At 39.2% G+C, this 18,014-nt stretch overlaps 1 protein-coding gene and 1 long non-coding RNA gene across 2 annotated transcripts in view; one reads left to right on the forward strand and one right to left on the reverse strand.

Annotated features, from left to right (window-relative positions):
- Positions 1-4,687, reverse strand: part of LOC144007355 (uncharacterized) — a 22,102-nt gene extending 17,415 nt beyond the window's left edge. The window contains exons 1-2 of the long non-coding RNA XR_013280159.1: positions 4,548-4,687; positions 1,443-1,515 (exon numbers count right to left, since the gene is read on the reverse strand). This is a non-coding gene — a long non-coding RNA (uncharacterized LOC144007355). The remainder of the gene's footprint in view (positions 1-1,442; positions 1,516-4,547) is intronic.
- LOC144007352 (oxysterol-binding protein-related protein 3-like) lies at positions 4,298-17,764 on the forward strand. Its single transcript, XM_077506909.1, has 22 exons — positions 4,298-4,415; positions 9,057-9,199; positions 9,289-9,405; positions 10,903-10,956; positions 11,025-11,138; positions 11,227-11,376; positions 11,472-11,562; positions 11,742-11,845; positions 11,964-12,050; positions 12,567-12,702; positions 12,805-12,929; positions 13,028-13,159; positions 13,476-13,569; positions 14,316-14,551; positions 14,639-14,776; positions 14,956-15,019; positions 15,169-15,247; positions 15,388-15,532; positions 15,882-16,026; positions 16,096-16,222; positions 16,379-16,501; positions 17,149-17,764. The coding sequence occupies exons 2-22, from the start codon at positions 9,137-9,139 to the stop codon at positions 17,243-17,245; spliced, it is 2,421 nt and encodes an 806-aa protein (XP_077363035.1). The 5' UTR covers positions 4,298-4,415; positions 9,057-9,136; the 3' UTR covers positions 17,246-17,764.
- The last annotated feature ends 250 nt before the right edge of the window (positions 17,765-18,014 follow it).

The raw sequence follows: 18,014 nt of genomic DNA on the forward strand, positions 1-18,014 counted from the left end.
AGCGAGACTACATTAGCCCCCATGACTGGTCGCCTGGTTTGTGTCACGGCCGAAAGACGATGGCTTTGCACATTAGCGATGATTTCATTCATTAGAGGAAACATTGGGGGAGGTGCTCGTTAGAAGTGGGAACATAAAATGGAAGATGCATGGTAATAAATTGCAAACTTGTCAGAGGATGCAAGGAGGAAGGAAGGAAAAGTGTTCTGGGGCTGACCCAGATTCAGAGGAGAAGCTGGCACACTCGTTAGCTGCTATGACCTCGAGCAGTGCTGCCTGCCACCGTGCCTGCACCAGGCCAGCCTGCAGCAGCATCAGCATATTTCAAATTCTCAGCAGGGAGTGTGGGGAAGGAAGCCTGATTCCAATAACGTCGAGGAGAGGATGCTGCAACATTAAGTACGTCTGCACCGAAAAGATTCCACAGCCGAGTGTGAAGGACTAATGAGCCTCACCTAAGTAACAAAGTCAAAGCAAAGGTGTCCTAGTAGAAACATATGCATCCTGTTGTAAATCAGATTGCATTCATGTTTTTTTTCCCCCTCCGTGAGCCCGACCCTCACTGAAGAGTACATCCATATGGGACTAACATGAAAACAAATTTGACCTCTTACTGACTCAAAAGGAAGATTAATGTCATCTAATCGAATAGACTCGGTTATCTGGCCATAATGCACATATTGCAATGACTATATTTGTGTATTCTTTATTTGCTTATGGGAATCAAGGAAAGGAAGCAAAGAGGCAGCGAGGAGGTGGGATTGTGTGTTTACACGAGCAACAGCTGGTGGGATCATTAAGAGCTTTTGACTGGGACCCATGCTCGGGCGCACTAAGACGGTGTGTGCGCCGATGTATGTTAGTGCGGGGGTGAGTGAGCATGTTTATGCACTTAGAGGGGGAAGGTGAAAGAGATTCTTTCCTATCTGTCACTGCACCGAGAAATGTCGATGTGTACAAAGACGTGGATGACAGGGGCGGTGCACTATAAAAATAAAATAAAATATTGGGACAGCAAGGCGTCCTCAACTATCAGAACTACTGACCTATCTAATTTTTAATGTTTTTAATTTATTCTCAACACTCTTTAGTTCGCTGTGTTTATATTGGGTTTACATATTCAATCACATTTCAGCCTCTGATATCAATCTAATCTGCCCAAGGCCTTCGAAATCAGTAGACATAAATTCTATTACCAACGGGGCTGTTTGTTTAACCAGTCAGATTTTAAATGTATCCTTTCAATCCCAGAGCGCTGGCCCTCAATGATGTCAGCATTTTTACGTCCTCTGATTGGTTGTTCAAAGCAAAACTTGTTAGATTTAACTTCGACAAGTAAACACATTTGTAGTGATCTAGAAACAGTAATACGTTAAACAATCATTAGTGTTATGGCATTTGATCAAACATGTATAAAGATAGAGGAAGAGTGGGAGAGACACCTGGACAGGAAAGCACCCGACCTCCATCTTCCCATTGCTCTCCAGCTGGCTTTCATTACAGGGGGATGTAATGCTGAAAAAAAAAAAAAATCTCACACAATACAATAGAGTATAACAAAAGAACAAAAAAGTCCTTGTTTTGCACAAATACAGAATTGCAATGTAATATGGGAAATGCATTTCGTCTCCGCATTCTGTTCAGCTCCAATCCCCCTCGTTTGACCTCTTGAGGCAAAAATGAGGCGACAGCAGAACTACAAGAGCTTCGGTCTGCACTGTGAGAATGCAGAAGGGGAGAACAAAAGACGTACTTCTACATCTGGAAATAATTACAGCAGGCCATTGCCCTGTTGAAAGGGTGGCGAGTGTAGAGGGGACAAGATGAGGGGGGAAAAGCAGGGGGTGGTATAAAGGAAAATGAGTGCTAACAAGCCTTTGATGGACTACGTTTGAAAGAAACTGCACATAATCAGACTGAATCACATAATGACTCAGAATGTTCCTTAAGATCTTTTTAAGAAGTCAGTGCCACGCTGACGCTGGGATCACGAATCCCATGAAAATCTCAAGTAAGGAACATATGAACATATGGACACTGGCAAACTACAGATAGCATTCATAATCTGCCACAATTACAAACAGATTAAAGAACAAAAAAAGCGTGGTCTCCGGTCTTGATTCAAAGAAAGCTGAACCATCTGATTTGCAGCTGTTTGTCTTCCAAACGGGACCGATTCTGTTAAACATCGCCCTCTGCAGTTACAAGGGACACATTGAAAACAATGAAGTGTAACTTGCACAACCATACAGTGAAGCTTTTAGAATTTTTTGTTCAACTTTGACTATACTGAATTAGAGGGGTGGGACAAAGTCACAAAGTCACATATGTGCAATATCTATATGTAAGTCTGAAGTCGTAGCTCGTAAATTTCAAGCTAGTCCCAAATTACTTCGGGGAGTCAAATTCCCATCAAATTTGAATCAAAACAAATTTTAAATAAGTCAAATAAATCTTTGTGTTTTAAGAACCTCACTAGAAAAGGAAAAACAAGAATCTTGTCTGCAAACAATGTGTTTGTCACTAAAGAAATATCTTATTTCAAGCAATAAAAAGAAACCTATTCTTACCTGGAGGAGATTTCCGTCTCCAATAAAGCAATGCCAATACATTTTAGCACTGAGCATGATACTGTCTTTAACAATCACACATGTTGGAGGTGTGTTTGTAAGACAGCAACATGATATAAGGGGATTTAAATAGCTATTCTGGGATCAGCTTTCGCTACAGAGTTTGTTTATTAATGAAACACTCCGTCTCTTCTTTCGCTTTTACATTACACAATGTTAAAATGTTTGAAAGTCATTGTGGCCTTGTCTTATCTGAATGTGTCACAGGTGTGGTTCAAAGTGTGCCAAAATGATGCCAGGGTGTGTTGCCTGTTGTTTAGTTTGTGGACAAGGATATGAATTGTTCTTAAAATGAAATGTTTCCTGTATATTATCTCTCTTTGAAAGCAAAGAGAGATAATATACAGGAAACATTTCATTTTAGGAACTACTGCATATTCACAATTCACAAACATTTGCCATTGACATTAGGCATAAAATACCTGCACATGTCTACAAGCTGCTTCAAACACTCGACTCTCCCAAATGTCCTCCCTTTCAATGTTAATTGTCCAACTGCCTTGTTGCCATAGAAATAAGCACAAGCAGGAAGGCGCATGCAAAGAGGGAAATTTGTTTTGTTGGATAAACAAAACCTGGGGCAGCAAGGCGACGGCAGGCATTCCAAGGAAAATAGAGGCGTACTAGTCAGAAACACTTCACCCCCATTTGCTTATTCTGTATACTGCAAACAGTCATCATTTCTCACTTGCGTGGAGGTTAAAAGCACCATTTACAGTAGACTAGTCTAAACAATCTGTTACATAATTCCATGTCATGCTATGAAGCCATAAAGTAAAAGTTCTTTTTTTTTCCCAAAGAAGCCTGCCACACAATTACATTATTTGAAATAAACAGATTATACAATCATGTCAATTATTGATGGGGTGATGTAGTATTTTCTACTACTGAGAAATATTCAACTTGATGTCACTGGTGCGACGTAACGAAGTACAAACATGTTGTTACTTGACTTTTCAGGTATTTGTACTCTACTAGAGTATTTCATATTCTGACATGTTTTTACTTTTAATTATATACTTTCTACTTCTTAATTTGCCACAAGGCTTGTTTGTTCTCAATGAACATTTTGTTACTCGTTACTACAAAACAGAATCCAAAGAAATTGTTCATTGAAAACATGCCTGCCTGTAATAATTTTTTTTTTTTTTTTTAAGTACAGCAAATATAAGATACTTTCAGACTTTTTACTCAAGTAATACAAATAGACCTCTACCAAAGTTAGTTTCTGTTTAGATACTTGCAATATTAGATACTTTATACAAGACTGGTTTTAAACAAATGGATTTAATGTGTGTGAAAGGATGTTTTTTGTTTTGTTTTGTTTTAACAAGTCTTTGCTTTTACATAAGTAACGCATCACTTCTTTTGTATGTATATTGTACTGAAGTAAAACATAGTACACCTTCACTTATACATTATGGTTGGTTATTTTTCTGTGCCTTTAAACAACTCGACAAGTACTTCATTGTTTTGATGCTCAACTCTCACCTTATCAACGCCGCCGGCAAATTGCATTTCTGGCCACGTCATTCAAATGGTCTGTTTTAAAACGTGTGACAGCTCCCTCATTCACCGCCCACACGTGTTAATCCTCGCGTTTGATTGGCTTATGGGGACGCCGTTCAACCCAACACCAAGTAAACTCCGCCCCCTTCCACAGTTTTCGAGCAATCAAGCGAGGAATGGGGAGGACTTTCCCGACAGGTACTTCACCTCTTTGCTGCCAGGATGCGACGCGGTTGTTTTCACCACGGAAGCCGAAGCATTTCTTCTCACTAACAGGTAAATATGTACATATTATTGTAAACCCTTGTTTGGAGGAGCGCCGAGTGCATTCACGTCTTTGAACAGAGGAGTAAAAACATCGTTTTCGATAGAATGACTTCGTCGTGACATTTGGTGGCCAACCATTACCTGAAAGCAGCACTGCATTAAAAAAATAAAAGTTGTACTAATGCTTTGAGCGCACCGGTTCGACGGTAACGTCGGGAGTATTGGACACTCTTCCTGAGTAATTGCAGCGTTGGCAGCTCCCTGTGGGAACTGAACAGTGATTGTTTTAAACTGGACACCTGTGGAGTTTTATCTCCATTCAAGATAGTTAATTAGCTATTTAGGTAGTCGAGGTTGGCGCCTGTCTAGAATTACAGTACATGAATGTTGATTTTCACCGGAGTAAAGAAAACACAATGATAGTAGTCAACAACAAAAACTAGTCTTACTGGAATGCCTGACTAAACAAATCTCACCTATGTAACAACACTGTACAAAATTGATTTAGGGCTCTATACAATTCAATAGAAGTGATTTGACGTAGCTGACAAGTAAGTCATTAAGCAAAACAATTGTCTAACTCACAATGTGTGGTCATGTTAGCTACATGGGTTTTTTCCGAACAATGTACAGTAACATGATGTTTGGATGTATATTTTTTGTATTTTGGTAGCAGATCAATTAGTCACAGTACTGCCAAAATTTTTTTTCCCCATTACGTTTGTGGGCGTCACCATTCAGATTGGCTGACATTCTGCGTTGATTTATCTTGTCACTCTCTACAGTCCACACTTACTTAAAAGCTGTTATAAACACACCACATTCCGCCTTGGCCGCTTTGCTTAGTTGCCATTCGTTATGCTTGTTATAGTTTATGGTGTGCCCTGCTTCAGTCAAGCCAATGCTTCTCTCATGTGTACCAAATGGTGTTAAAAAGAGACAAGCAGCCACACTGGATGTAATTCATGTTTTGTTCCCATAGCAACGAGTTGTAACACGAAGCATGAAAGTTATCTTAAATGGCATGGTCTGCACACGATTGCTGCCTGCTGATATCTGCATTCAACCATCACAGGCATTACATTGAAATCAAGCATGTTGTTAAAAATATGCCCGCTCAGCGCTACACTCTGTGGACATGATGTCAGAGGTCAGAAAAGGGGTGTTAAGTGCTGCCGCCGCCATATGTTTTCCATGAACCAGATGCTATAGTTTGTCGCAAAAATTCGGGTGCTTGATAATATTGTGAGTCCGATAACAGCAACTTCCTCTCACTTTCTGATAATCAGGGGATCATGCATAGTTTTCACTAGATAATTCCAGTAAGAAGCTTTGCTGCAAGATTTTTTATGTTTACTTGATTCAATGTCACAGCTGGCAGATTTGCGAGGACCATTTCTACGCTAATGCACTGCGGACGTTCCAGCTTTGCGACTTGTCCGGTTGATATCAGGTTATGCTGTTATGCCTTTTGAGCATCTAATGTCCTTGATATCCATCTCAAGTTCTATGCACTACTGTAGTCAGTCCACCACTTTGTCTTCACTAGTAAGACAATTCAGTGTACACCGTAATAATAATAATAATAATAATATAAAAAAATAGCTGCAGTGCAAATTAACATCTAGCACAGTTTGTCCTCACTAGCGACATGTAGTTGTCCAACTATACCGAAGTTCTTCTGCTATGACGACAAACAGCGTAGAAGTACTTGGAACTTAGGGTGGAGATCAAGTATATAGTATAAATGCTCAAAGGCTGATGCATTAGTTGTGAATCAACGTCTGTTTATGTTGCTACTTGCTATTGCTCATGACTGGAAAGTCCAGTCTGACGTTTCCTCGGGCTGGAACTTGGTTCATCCTGTCTTGGAAACTGGTGAACAACAAAATGAAGCTTTGCTGTAGTGATGTTTGATACCACTTTGTTTTCGAGTACTTAACTCTTGAGTAGTCACCGATACTGATACCAAGTAACAATGCCACTTGCAGTTTTGATCATTTCTGTACCAATATATCCCAATATAGCATTTGTCCTTAAAATTGCATGTAATTCACGTCAATTTTGTTTCTAATTTCTAGTTCCTAATCATAAAATGTCCACCACCGTCACGACTACTGATACCTTGAAATAAGGCCTGTATAGGCCTGATACGATACCTGGTATCAGTACTCGCCCCTCCCTAATCCTAATAGAAGAAGCAAGAGACGTGCTCTATGGAAAGCATGCATTTAATTGCATTTCATTTCATCAAAATGAAGTTTCTATGCATACATAATGAGAAATAACTTCAAAAGTGCTGATCATTCAGCGATGCTTGACCCATTTTAGAAAAACAAGTCATTTTACTTCACCTTGACACCTTTCTGTCTGTCTTGTGACTTTGCTGATGACATAACCTCTTTGCACCTTTAACAGATCATTTACGAGCTTTCGTGTCATAAATGATTGACACATTAGAGGATTACACGGTTTGCAGGTTGCCGATAAACCGTGATGAAATTTCAGACAGTATTATTGTTTCAAATTGTAGTTGCCACCGAGTGCTACTGTTTCAAATGTACTCTCATATAAAATAGTCATTGTGCACAGTTGAGGCAATCAAAGTAGTCTGTTCAAGTTTTGAATCTTGCAAGACTGAGTAAATATAAAGTTTAAACATGCATGGGAAAGCTTTTCAAGGTTCCTGTTGTGGGCTAAGTTATTAAAGGGAAAAAAAAAGGGTGGAGTATGTTATGCAATGGGCTGCTTTTACTGACCGCTGATGCCAGTCAGCACGACTGTAACATGAGTGTGAGAACTTGGTTGCGCTAAAATAAGCTGTTCAAGTGTATTGTTTCTATGATGTCTGTGTTTTGAGCCTCAACCCCAGTGTGGATTCGACACGCTTGCTATGGTGTATCAAAGCACATTCTTTCCTGTTGATGACTCACCCCCTGGGCACGGCACTGGCCGTAAGGGAGGCCCCGAGATACCGCAAAAATAGCACACACTCATTTAAACCATTACACTGTTTGCATAGGGTGTATTGAGCTGCACTTTAATAAATGAACTCTACACAGTTTCATATGCGTACAAAACCCTGAATACTCCCTGTCAGCCATTTTGAAAAGCATTCTGTTGCGCAGGTCTCCACGTTCACAGTACCGTGCACACATGGGGCGTGGCTAGGAAACGCTTATGGCGCTGCAACAAAAGCATGAACAAACACAAACCCGGTTGGGGCATGTGTGGCAAGGAGAGGAATGTCTGTTCTATCACAATATCACAGCGAGAGCTGATCTTCTCCCCTCATCTAGAATCAAGTCAATTTCCCTAACATGGATGCCACACTTTCACCTGTTTTTGCAAATATGCAGGGTTGTGCTAAAATCACATTGAAGACAGCAATCATTCCTGTCAAAGGGCCATTTTAGGCCAAAAAAAAAAAATCTGTCTGGAGCTGCAAAACATTTGAACATTGTGATGAAAGAAACAGTGTGCTAGTCTAATGTACTGAGGGACCAAGAGCTAATTAAAGCAGCACCACAAAATAAATATATGAGGCATCCAATACTTTGAGATTAATTTTCTTCTACCTTTCATCTTCTGTTTTTGGATTTTTAATTTTTTTTATTTTGACAATTTTTCATACTTTGTTTTTAATACATTTGAGACTTTTTGTTGTTTCTGTCAAATTGCTGATGTTTTTTGGCACATTTTAGGGACATATGGTAATTTTCTGCCCTTCTTACTTTTTTGGACATTTTATGGCTACTTTTTGATATTTTTTCCTGCCTTCTTTCCCCATTAATTTTATGACATTTTTGGCAATTTTGTGTATACATTTTATGGTAATTTTTGAGTTTTCTTCTTTTGTTTTTGGACATTTTATGTTTGTTTTTGTTTTTTTTTAACATTTTCTTTCCTTCCTTTTTCTAAATTTACTAATTTTAATTTACTTTTGTACACTTTATGGTTACTTTTTAAATATTTTCTTTTCTTTCTTTTGGCAATTTTGTATACATTTTATATAGTTATAGTTTTCAGGATTTCTTGTTTTGTTTTTTTGACATTTATAGTTATGTTTTCTGTTCTGCCATTAACATTAAATTCTCTGACATTTTTTGTAATTTCATGGATTTTTATTTTTTTTTAATGGTTATTTTCTGCTTTTCCTCTACCTTTTTTGGTCATTTTATGGAACTTTTTCCATCTACCTTTACTTAAAAATTTTGACTCTGAAATTTTTAAAATATTTAATTATTCATGTTTTAAAAACAATCTTAAAAACATAAATTAATTTCAATAATATTTTAATATTTTAATTATTTTCTTAATATCTACAGTGAGCCACAGGAGACGAACTAAATAGCCACATGTGGCTCCAGAGTTACAGGTTGCAGAACCCTAACGTAGAGGATGAGGAGTTTGCAGCCGGAAATCAACATTTTTGCAGTTGAACACTCCTATTTTATGACATGGATCATGTGCTAGTCACTCATCCACTGTACTACCGAATTTTAATATCCTTGCTTTGTTAAAGTACACTTTTACCATGGATGTCATCACATCATGTGGTTTAATCTTCCTGGTTGCATATTCACAAAGAGCATAACCTTTCTTCTCTATCCTGACATGGGTTTCTCTTAACCTTTCCTTTCTCTGCAGCACTAACTGCCGTTGCGTGACCTTCAAAGGTCAGAGTGCTGCTCTCGGCTGCTCCGCTGTGATCTCCAGCACACAAAACGATGACGTCTCCATCGCCAACTCACAGTGACAGTAGTGGCTCTTCCAAACAGGACGGTAACCAGGTGAGTTTTTCCCCGTTGGTCAACAACATGAGTTTGCCGCCGGTTAAATGTTCTCGTCTAATGTGCTGATTCGCCTGGTCCCCCTATAGGATAGCTGGGAAATTGTTGAGGGGCTCAGGGGGGTTCCTGCCGCCATCCAGCAGCCTGAGCCACAGCAGGGTTTCCTGTTAAAGAGAAGGAAGTGGCCTATGAAAGGGTGGCACAAGGTGAGTGCATTGTCAGACTGGATTGGGGCCTGAAGTGAGTTCATTTTCATTTGGTTGTTCCGGTTACTTGCTCATCTACTCTCAGATGTTAATTGAAAGGAACAAACAGCCAAATGCTAAATGAAAGCACTCGTAAGGAGAATGGAGCAGATGTTAACGAGTCAACTAGAGATGGAGTCAGATCTCCTGGCCTGACTCACTAAGCCACACCCACCATTATAATGATAATTTACCAGCTTAATAACACTTGATAAGACAAATTCATTTAAATGGGGACAAATTATTTTATGAGGAAATACAGTAACAAGCTTGGTCATGGAGCAAATGAAATTCATAAGTCAAGTCAGCATCTCGTCACAGTGTCAATTGTTGTTAAGGCAAATCATTGTGATCAAAATTACCGATGGAAAGTCCCAATCATCTTATCTGCCATTTTGTGATTGTTATTTTCCATTTATTTCCTTCATTCATGTCACCCTGACTAATCCTCTTCTTCCTCCACACTACTACTTGTGCTCGCTCATGAATACTTGAACTACCGGTACTAACCTACAGTGACGCCCAACCATTGTGACACAGCACATTAAGTGTGACGTTAGAGATTGTCAGGTGGTGGTGACACAACAATTATATGCACTTCCAATTAAATGCTTAGTAAAAAGCGACTTATAATTAGGGATGTAACGATATCCAAACGTCGCGATACGATATTATCACAATGTGAACCTCACGATACGCTAATTATCACGATATTGGGCGGAGGATGGTGCTTTTGTACGTAACAGCAATGCACATAAACAACATAAAATCTCTAATAACACTTAATATTGACTTAATACTTGCTACTGCACGCACACATTGAGTTTCTCCAGATATGGTCTCGATTCACAAGCATATTACATTCACCTTCACTGACCTTTAGCGTGGATTTTAAACAGAAGAATCAAAACATGCCGTATGAAAATTAAACTGTACTAAAAAAGTAACCACCAGAGGGTGCTAAAACTGCACAAATGGAAATCAACTTGGCATTTTTAACAGATGTGCTGCTATTAATATGGGGACATGACGACAACGATATCGTGGAAATTTTAATATCGCGATATCACAATATTGATATTATAGTTACATCCCTCCTTATAATTGATGGATATTTCCTTCATAGACTTAAAGGTGAAGTCGACCCAAAAATAAAAAAAAAATAGTATGTTGTTTGTGCCCCACTAGTCTAAATTTGGCATTCCGATTAAAATTGTGATTGTGGAATATGAGTTAAGTGGTGTTTTGACATGACATTTGCTCAGTAGCAGCCAATCACAGCCCATCTGTTTGTGAATCTGAGTCGTGATTGGTCATTACCTGAGTAACTGTGATGTCATTGTCATGGGAGAGTAAGTGACAAAATGGCCGCCGCCTAGTCGCTTTTTAATGATTTAGTTTGCCATGATGTCTTTTAGTGAAGAATTATTAACATTGATTTTGTTTTTCACCATTTAGAGATTTTTTGTGTTGGACAAGGGCATCCTTAAGTATGCAAAGCATGGCACAGATGTAAGTACCTCAAGACTGCCATTATTCCGTTGTTATTTTTCCATACTAACGCACACTTTAATTGACAGTTGAAAAAGGGAAAGCTTCATGGTTGCATTGATGTCGGCCTTTCCGTCATGGCAATCAAGAAGTCAACCATGTGCATTGACCTGGACACCGAGGACAACATCTATCACCTAAAGGTAACTCATCTTTGAGGATCACATTAACATTAACATCACTTTTGACATCATTCAATTCACGACTTGTTACTTTATTTGCTGCACCCAGCTGAAGTCTCCGGAGCAGTTTGAGGAGTGGGTGTCAAAGCTGCGTCATCACCGTGTGTTTCGGCAGAACGAGATTTCCTCATATCCTCACCCTCACCCCTACCACGCTCACACCTTTTCCTCGCCCTCCCTCACCAACTCCGTAAGGAAGGTAAGTTGTGCCAGTGCAGCTTGATTTGTGGAAAATCGGCAATCGGCAAAAGTTGGAAGTGATTCGAGGTTGTGTATCATGTCCCTCTCGCACAGAGGGCTTCTCTCCCCAAGCAAATGTCGATCCATCAGGCCAAGGTCAGCTCTTGGCTCCACTCCTCAGAGGACATGAACAACTGTGCCAAAGGTTTGTTTTTCTCAACTCCTGCTTTATTCTTTTTGGCATTTAAACGCCACTGGCAAGCCAAAGTGCTAACCGGAAAAGCTATAGTCGAACCTTGATAAACAAACTTGTGAACCTCGATCTTTTTTCCTATTAGCATGAATTATTGAGTGTTAATAATGATGGACATGTTGTTTACTTAGACTTGGAAGAGTGTGAATCCTACCTACTAGAACTCAACCTGCTGCTGAGGAGCATGGAGGTCATGCATCGCACATACTCTGCCCCATCCATCAGCACACTACAAGTAAGCAGTCCAAGTACACTCTTTGTACAGATGCAATGAAACTAGCATTAAGGGTGACTATATACTAGACAGATTAAGATGCGTAATCTACAAATATCATTATCTTGTGTTATCACAGACATCTACATCTGATATCTCAAAGAAAGAGAAGAGGACAAAGAAATGGCGATCCAAGAATAGCAAAAATAGCAAAGTAACAACACAGGTATATTGTATTTTATTGTTTCAAGTGGAAGTCAACCGTAAACGTTTCATGACAATCATATGTTATGCCACTAGTCTAACATGACATTCTGATTAATATCACATTTGTGTAATATGAGTTATGAAGCAAATTCCAGCCGTTTTTGTCCATCTTAGATGGCAAAAAAGTTTTGCCATCCTGTCGACTGAAGATGACATCACAGTTGTTCAGGAGGCAATGCCCAATCACAGCTCACCTTTTTCCTAAGCTGCGCTGTGATTGGTTGTTACTTGAGACCTTGAGCAACTGTGATGTCATTTTCACTCGACAGCAAGTGACAAAATGGCCGCCTTCCGATATTAATAAAAGCTGTTGGATTTTACTGCTTAACTCATGTTCCACAAATGCAATAATAACCAGAATACTGGCATATAACATATTGTCAAGAAAACAAATTTGGCTTCCTGTTTAATGCTGACTGTTCATTTGGGAGCGTTCATAATGGCATATTTTTTTATTCCTCATTTCGCCATTTAGATGCCTCAAAACAATGCCTCCAATCCCAATCTCCTAACTATGGAGGCCAACAGCCAAGACGCATGTCCGGAATCTCCAGACTCTCCCATCGATGTTTCTCGTATGCAAGAGAACTTCAACAGGCTAGCTAACAACAGTAAGTCTGTTTATTAGATTTGACATGACTTCAAAAGATTTTCTAATTTTTTTTTTTTTTTTTGTAGTAACATTGTGCTGTTTGTGTTTCTTTTCTCTCCAGTCCACAGCACACTGAAATCAGCGTATAGTTCCCTGTCAGCAGAAAGGGAGCGATTAAGGCAAACTATTGAAATGCCAGCTCCTCAGCCAATGCAGGTTACGGCCTTAAAGACCGCCTATGGCTCAGTGAGTGACACGGTACCCTTGAGCACATGCGCCTACGTGATTACACAATAAACTCTGCCTGTAATAACTCTCTCCGCCGACTTTTATCATCCAACCAGGAATGTCCAGAAGAAGGGCATCCTTTGGTCCACCAGGCATCAAATGAAAGCAGAGCATCAATCCCTGAGTCGATATGCGAGTTCTACGATGCGCAGGAATACCTCCTCTCCTCGTCTTCCTCTGAGAATGAGGTGATGCTTGATCGAATTCATAAGCCCTCTCAGTATTGGTCTTTTCACTCAAGTCAGAGTTTTATGATTCAATCACACGTAGGGGCTGGGCGATAGGTTGGATCATTTTTTTACTTTTTTTTTTTACTTTTTCTGATTTTGATTGATAAAAGAAAATGGCGTTTTTGATTGTTTGAACAAAGTTCAGATAAATGCACCAGTGGTCCAATCGTTTGAAATCAATCAGTATTTTTGCAGAAAGATTTCTGACCTTACTTTTCCTATTTACTCGTTCATCCCGGTTGCCTACTGACCTTTCACTCTCGCTTGCCGCCAGCTGTCCGACGACGACTCGTACATCAGTGACGTGAGCGACAGCATTTCCGTGGATACCTGCAGCAACGAAGGGGGCAGTGAGAGACACAATTCGGGTACATGAAACACACAGTGCCGTATGTATGCATCAGTCCACTTCATCAAAGGCATACGGAACCTTTTCACTTTGTTTAAAGAGAAGATGAGCTTGTCAGTTTCCATCTTTGTGCGTGACTAATCCTCTTGAGTGTGATTCATATTTAATCAGTGTTGAAGTCAACACTGAAAGGTGTTAATACAAACAATGTGGAACAAATCTGGAAATTGGAATTATGATTGTGGAAGTGTATGGAAGTTTGTGTATATGCGATGAGTGCCTTTTTAAAAAAAATAAATACGTTAAAAAAAAAGCATGCTGTTTTCTTTTCTACTTGTCGCCCTTTGAGATCTTGCGATGTAAGGGCACACTAAAAACTATTTGGTTTTGTTTTTTTAATTGGTTTACTTGGGTCAATTTGAGTCACGAAATGGGTCTTTCAGTGTAAAATAACTCATAAATATTGGTCAGATCCTTCACTTGGGTCAAAAAATTGGATCATTTTGTATAAAACAACTCAGAAAGTTGGGTCAAATTGACTGAAAAAGTGGATCGGTCCATTTTTGAGCCATAATTGGGTTACTTTTGACCCAATAAAATGTATTATTATTATTGTTGTATTCTGGAAAAATAATGGCAGGATGTAAATAACTAAAAATATTCTATTTTTAATTATTTATATTTTAAAAATATTGTATATATTTTTGACAACGTAAACATCATTCAAGCACCCAATCACTAATTCCCAACACCTCCCCTTGGCAGAGAGCAGTGTTGGTTCCGTGGTTCGCCGCCGGACCACGCTGCCCTCTCCCAGCCCCCCCTGCAGTGTGAGTCTGTGGAACATCCTCAGGAACAACATTGGCAAGGACCTGTCCAAGGTGGCAATGCCAGTCCAGTTGAACGAGCCACTCAACACCCTGCAAAGATTGTGTGAGGAGTTGGAGTACAGCGAGCTGCTGGACACGGCCAACAGCACCACGAATCCTTACCAGCGCATGGTGAGAGGAGTGAAGTTACACTTGAAATGTGAAAGTAAGATTTTGTTATGCCATTATTTGATTTGTTGTCTTTCTTTTTCCACATAGGTGTATGTTGCTACGTTTGCGATAACCGCATACACGTCATCCTACTATCGAGCTGCGAGCAAACCTTTCAATCCCGTCTTGGGAGAAACATACGAGTGCGACAGACCTGACAAGGGATTCAGGTTTATAGGTGAACAGGTATGTTTGTGTATGACTTTGGAATGTTGTACTAGTATCGCTTTGTCATTAGCTCAATGATGCTACAGCAATTTTAAATTGTTGGTAAGATGCGCAGTGACTCATTCTAGTTATCTGTATGAGGAGTAACAGCACCCTCTTCCTGAACTTTTTTTTACTTTCCTATTTAACTTGCGCAGGTGAGCCATCACCCACCTGTGTCAGTATGTCACGCGGATTCAAAGAACTTTTCTTTTTGGCAAGGTGAGCATAAAGAACCTCTTTCTTTTATGCAAAGTTCTGTTTGTTATTATTACGCTAAAATTTAAAAGTTTAGAAAAGTTACTGTGTAGCTTCTACAAATGTGATTTCATTTGTGAACTATAACAAATTGTGTTCCCTTCCTTTTTTAGATGTTCGGTTTAGAAATAAATTTTGGGGGAAATCCATGGAAATAGTTCCAGTTGGTACGACCCATGTCACACTTCCTTCGTAAGTCATTTACTTCTTTACTTTTTGTGTGATAAATACTCTCTTCCTGCCACACAAATGTAAATCACCACCTTTTCCAGTTTATAGACTTATTCTATTACTGAACAACTTTTTTGAAACTGTAATTCTATGTTTGGTAGGTTTGGGGATCATTACGAATGGAACAAAGTGACATCATGCATCCATAACATCCTCAGTGGGCAACGTTGGATCGAACATTATGGAGAGATGACCATCAAAAATGTCAACAGCGACACTTGCGAGTGTAAAGTGACATTTGTCAAGGTCAGACGACAGAGTGACTTCTTTTAGTTACATCCCGCCATTATGCACTGCTTAGTGTCTTTGTGTGTTCATTCTCGTTATTAAAAAATATATTTAGAATATAAAAAATATTTTTAAACTTTAATACAATAAGTCAATTGAAAATACTATTTCAGACTTTCCACTTATGGACGCTGATTGCATCACAATTCATTCAGTAACACTATCAACCAAACAGCGCCATCTGTTGGTCAAAGAGGGGATTCAAAAAAATAAAGGGTGTTTTAGAAAGCCTGGCTAAACTTGTAGAATTATGACAGGACAGTGCCAAAGCTTCTTTGCTTTTATATATTATTGTCCTTTTTACCAGGCAAAATCCTGGAGCTCCTCTGTCAATGAGATCGAGGGCGTGGTGACTGATTCCAGTGGAAAAGTTGTGCACTCCATTTTTGGAAAATGGCACGAGTCCATTTTTCAAGGAGACCCGCCCTCTGCCACATGCATCTGGAGAGCAAGTGAGTGAAGGGTCATTGTACAAAAAGGAAGGCTTGCTTTGAACTCACAATGCTAATTTGTTTGTGTAGATCCCATGCCAGTAGACCAGGACCAGTACTATGGCTTCACTCGGTTTGCAGTGGAGTTAAATGAGTTGGATCCCACCATAAGACCTCTACTGCCCCCTACAGACACACGCTTCAGGCTGGACCAGAGGTTGGCATCAGTTAATTTGCCTTTTTTCATAAACATTTCTTCTTCTTTCTTTTTTTTTCTTTTTTTTAAATCTGATATCTGACACAAAGTAATAAACAGGCTCCATGCACACTCTTCCACCAGATTGAATTAACTTCCTTTGCCATCTTTGTTCAGGCTTTTGGAGGAGGGAAATGTGGAAGGAGCTGAAGAACAGAAGCAGAGGATAGAGCAGCTCCAGAGAGAGAGGAGGAAAGTGTTGGAGGACAACAACATGACCCACCAGCCTCGCTTCTTCAAGTATGCTTCCGTACTTGTTTGAATGCACATTCAGATGTTGTGTACACGTGTCTTTTTTTTTTTCACATGACCATGAGATAACATTTACACATGCTACGGTGTCACAAATGATAGTCTGCTGACTGCCCTAGCCACATTTGTTCAAAAAAAGCATACATTCAAGATTAAGAAGGCGCATACATGCACCGTAATTTGTTGGTGCCTTGTGCTACAATGTCCCATTTTACAACATGCTAAGATAAGGAAAACAAGATGGCCAGTGCAGGGCTCACATCTAATTGCAACTACAATTACTACAATGGTGAGTTTTATTTTTAATCATATTTTTATTTGTTACTATACCAGTGAAGATTGGCCTCTGCTGTATTGTGTTAAAAAATAATATATCAAGATGCCGTCATCTTCACTTTATCACATTATAGTCAACTGCACAAAAATACCGAGTGATTAAATACCTTCAAGATAATGTTTTTGTGCTTTGGCGCATTTGTTTCTGAAGTGACTTGAAAAGCTTCTTTTAGACAAAAGTAGTCCTTTGCCGCCTTCTTATTGCATCAATATGCAATAGCAGTACAGTATAAACCTTTGGGGAGGTCACATAATGTATAAAAAAAAAAAAACTAAAACTAGTTTTATTGTGGTAACAGGAAGTCGGAGCATGATACATGGGTGAGCAACAACTCATACTGGGAGTTACGCAGAGACCCGGGCTTCACTCAAGTGGACTTCCCTGTGCTGTGGTGACCTGTGGATTCAACTCTACTTCTTATTATATGGAAATTAACATAAAGAGGGAAGTAGAAAACTGAAGTGAGACGGACCTGTGATCCTGATGTGTGTCATGGTAACCCAAACCAACACGGACTTCCTGTGCCCTCTTTTCAGAACCAGCACAGCGTTTTCCTGTTTGCGCATAATCATTCTTAATATACACTTTGTTAGTGTGGACTCAAGCTAATACTGTATAACATTATTTTATGGATCACCAAGTGCCTTTTATTGCAGTGCTGCACGCATTCAGCTGCTCTAGCTGTTATTAAAAAAAATAATAGTAATAATAATACTTTAAAATATACCTTGCCAAGGGAGGAGGAATGATTAAAAAAAAAGTTTTTAGTCTTTCCTGGATGACTCAAGAAGTATGAGCTGATCAGAAGTTCAAATTTTTAGAGTAATTTTAGCTTTGTGGTGTGCTGCCTTGTCATCTCATCATACTGTGGATGGACAGGGGAAAAAATGCTAATAAACACGAAAGATCCACAACTTTTTAATGCTTTGGTTTTGTATTTTTAACAGAGATCAAACTCGATGTGTGGTATGAATGAAACTAATTTGCTTTATGATAACTGCAGACACATATTTTTGATTTTTAAAGGTGTTCCATATCTGCAATGCATTTGCAAGTATATTGCTAGCATGAGAAACATGCATTCTGTAAATTGGGTCGACTGATATATTTTGATGAAGTTTTATAAACAAAATGTTAATGTGACAAATCATATGTGCAGTATAT

Source organism: Festucalex cinctus, chromosome 19 (assembly GCF_051991245.1).
Source record: "Festucalex cinctus isolate MCC-2025b chromosome 19, RoL_Fcin_1.0, whole genome shotgun sequence".
NCBI classification, from domain to species: Eukaryota; Metazoa; Chordata; class Actinopteri; order Syngnathiformes; family Syngnathidae; genus Festucalex; species Festucalex cinctus.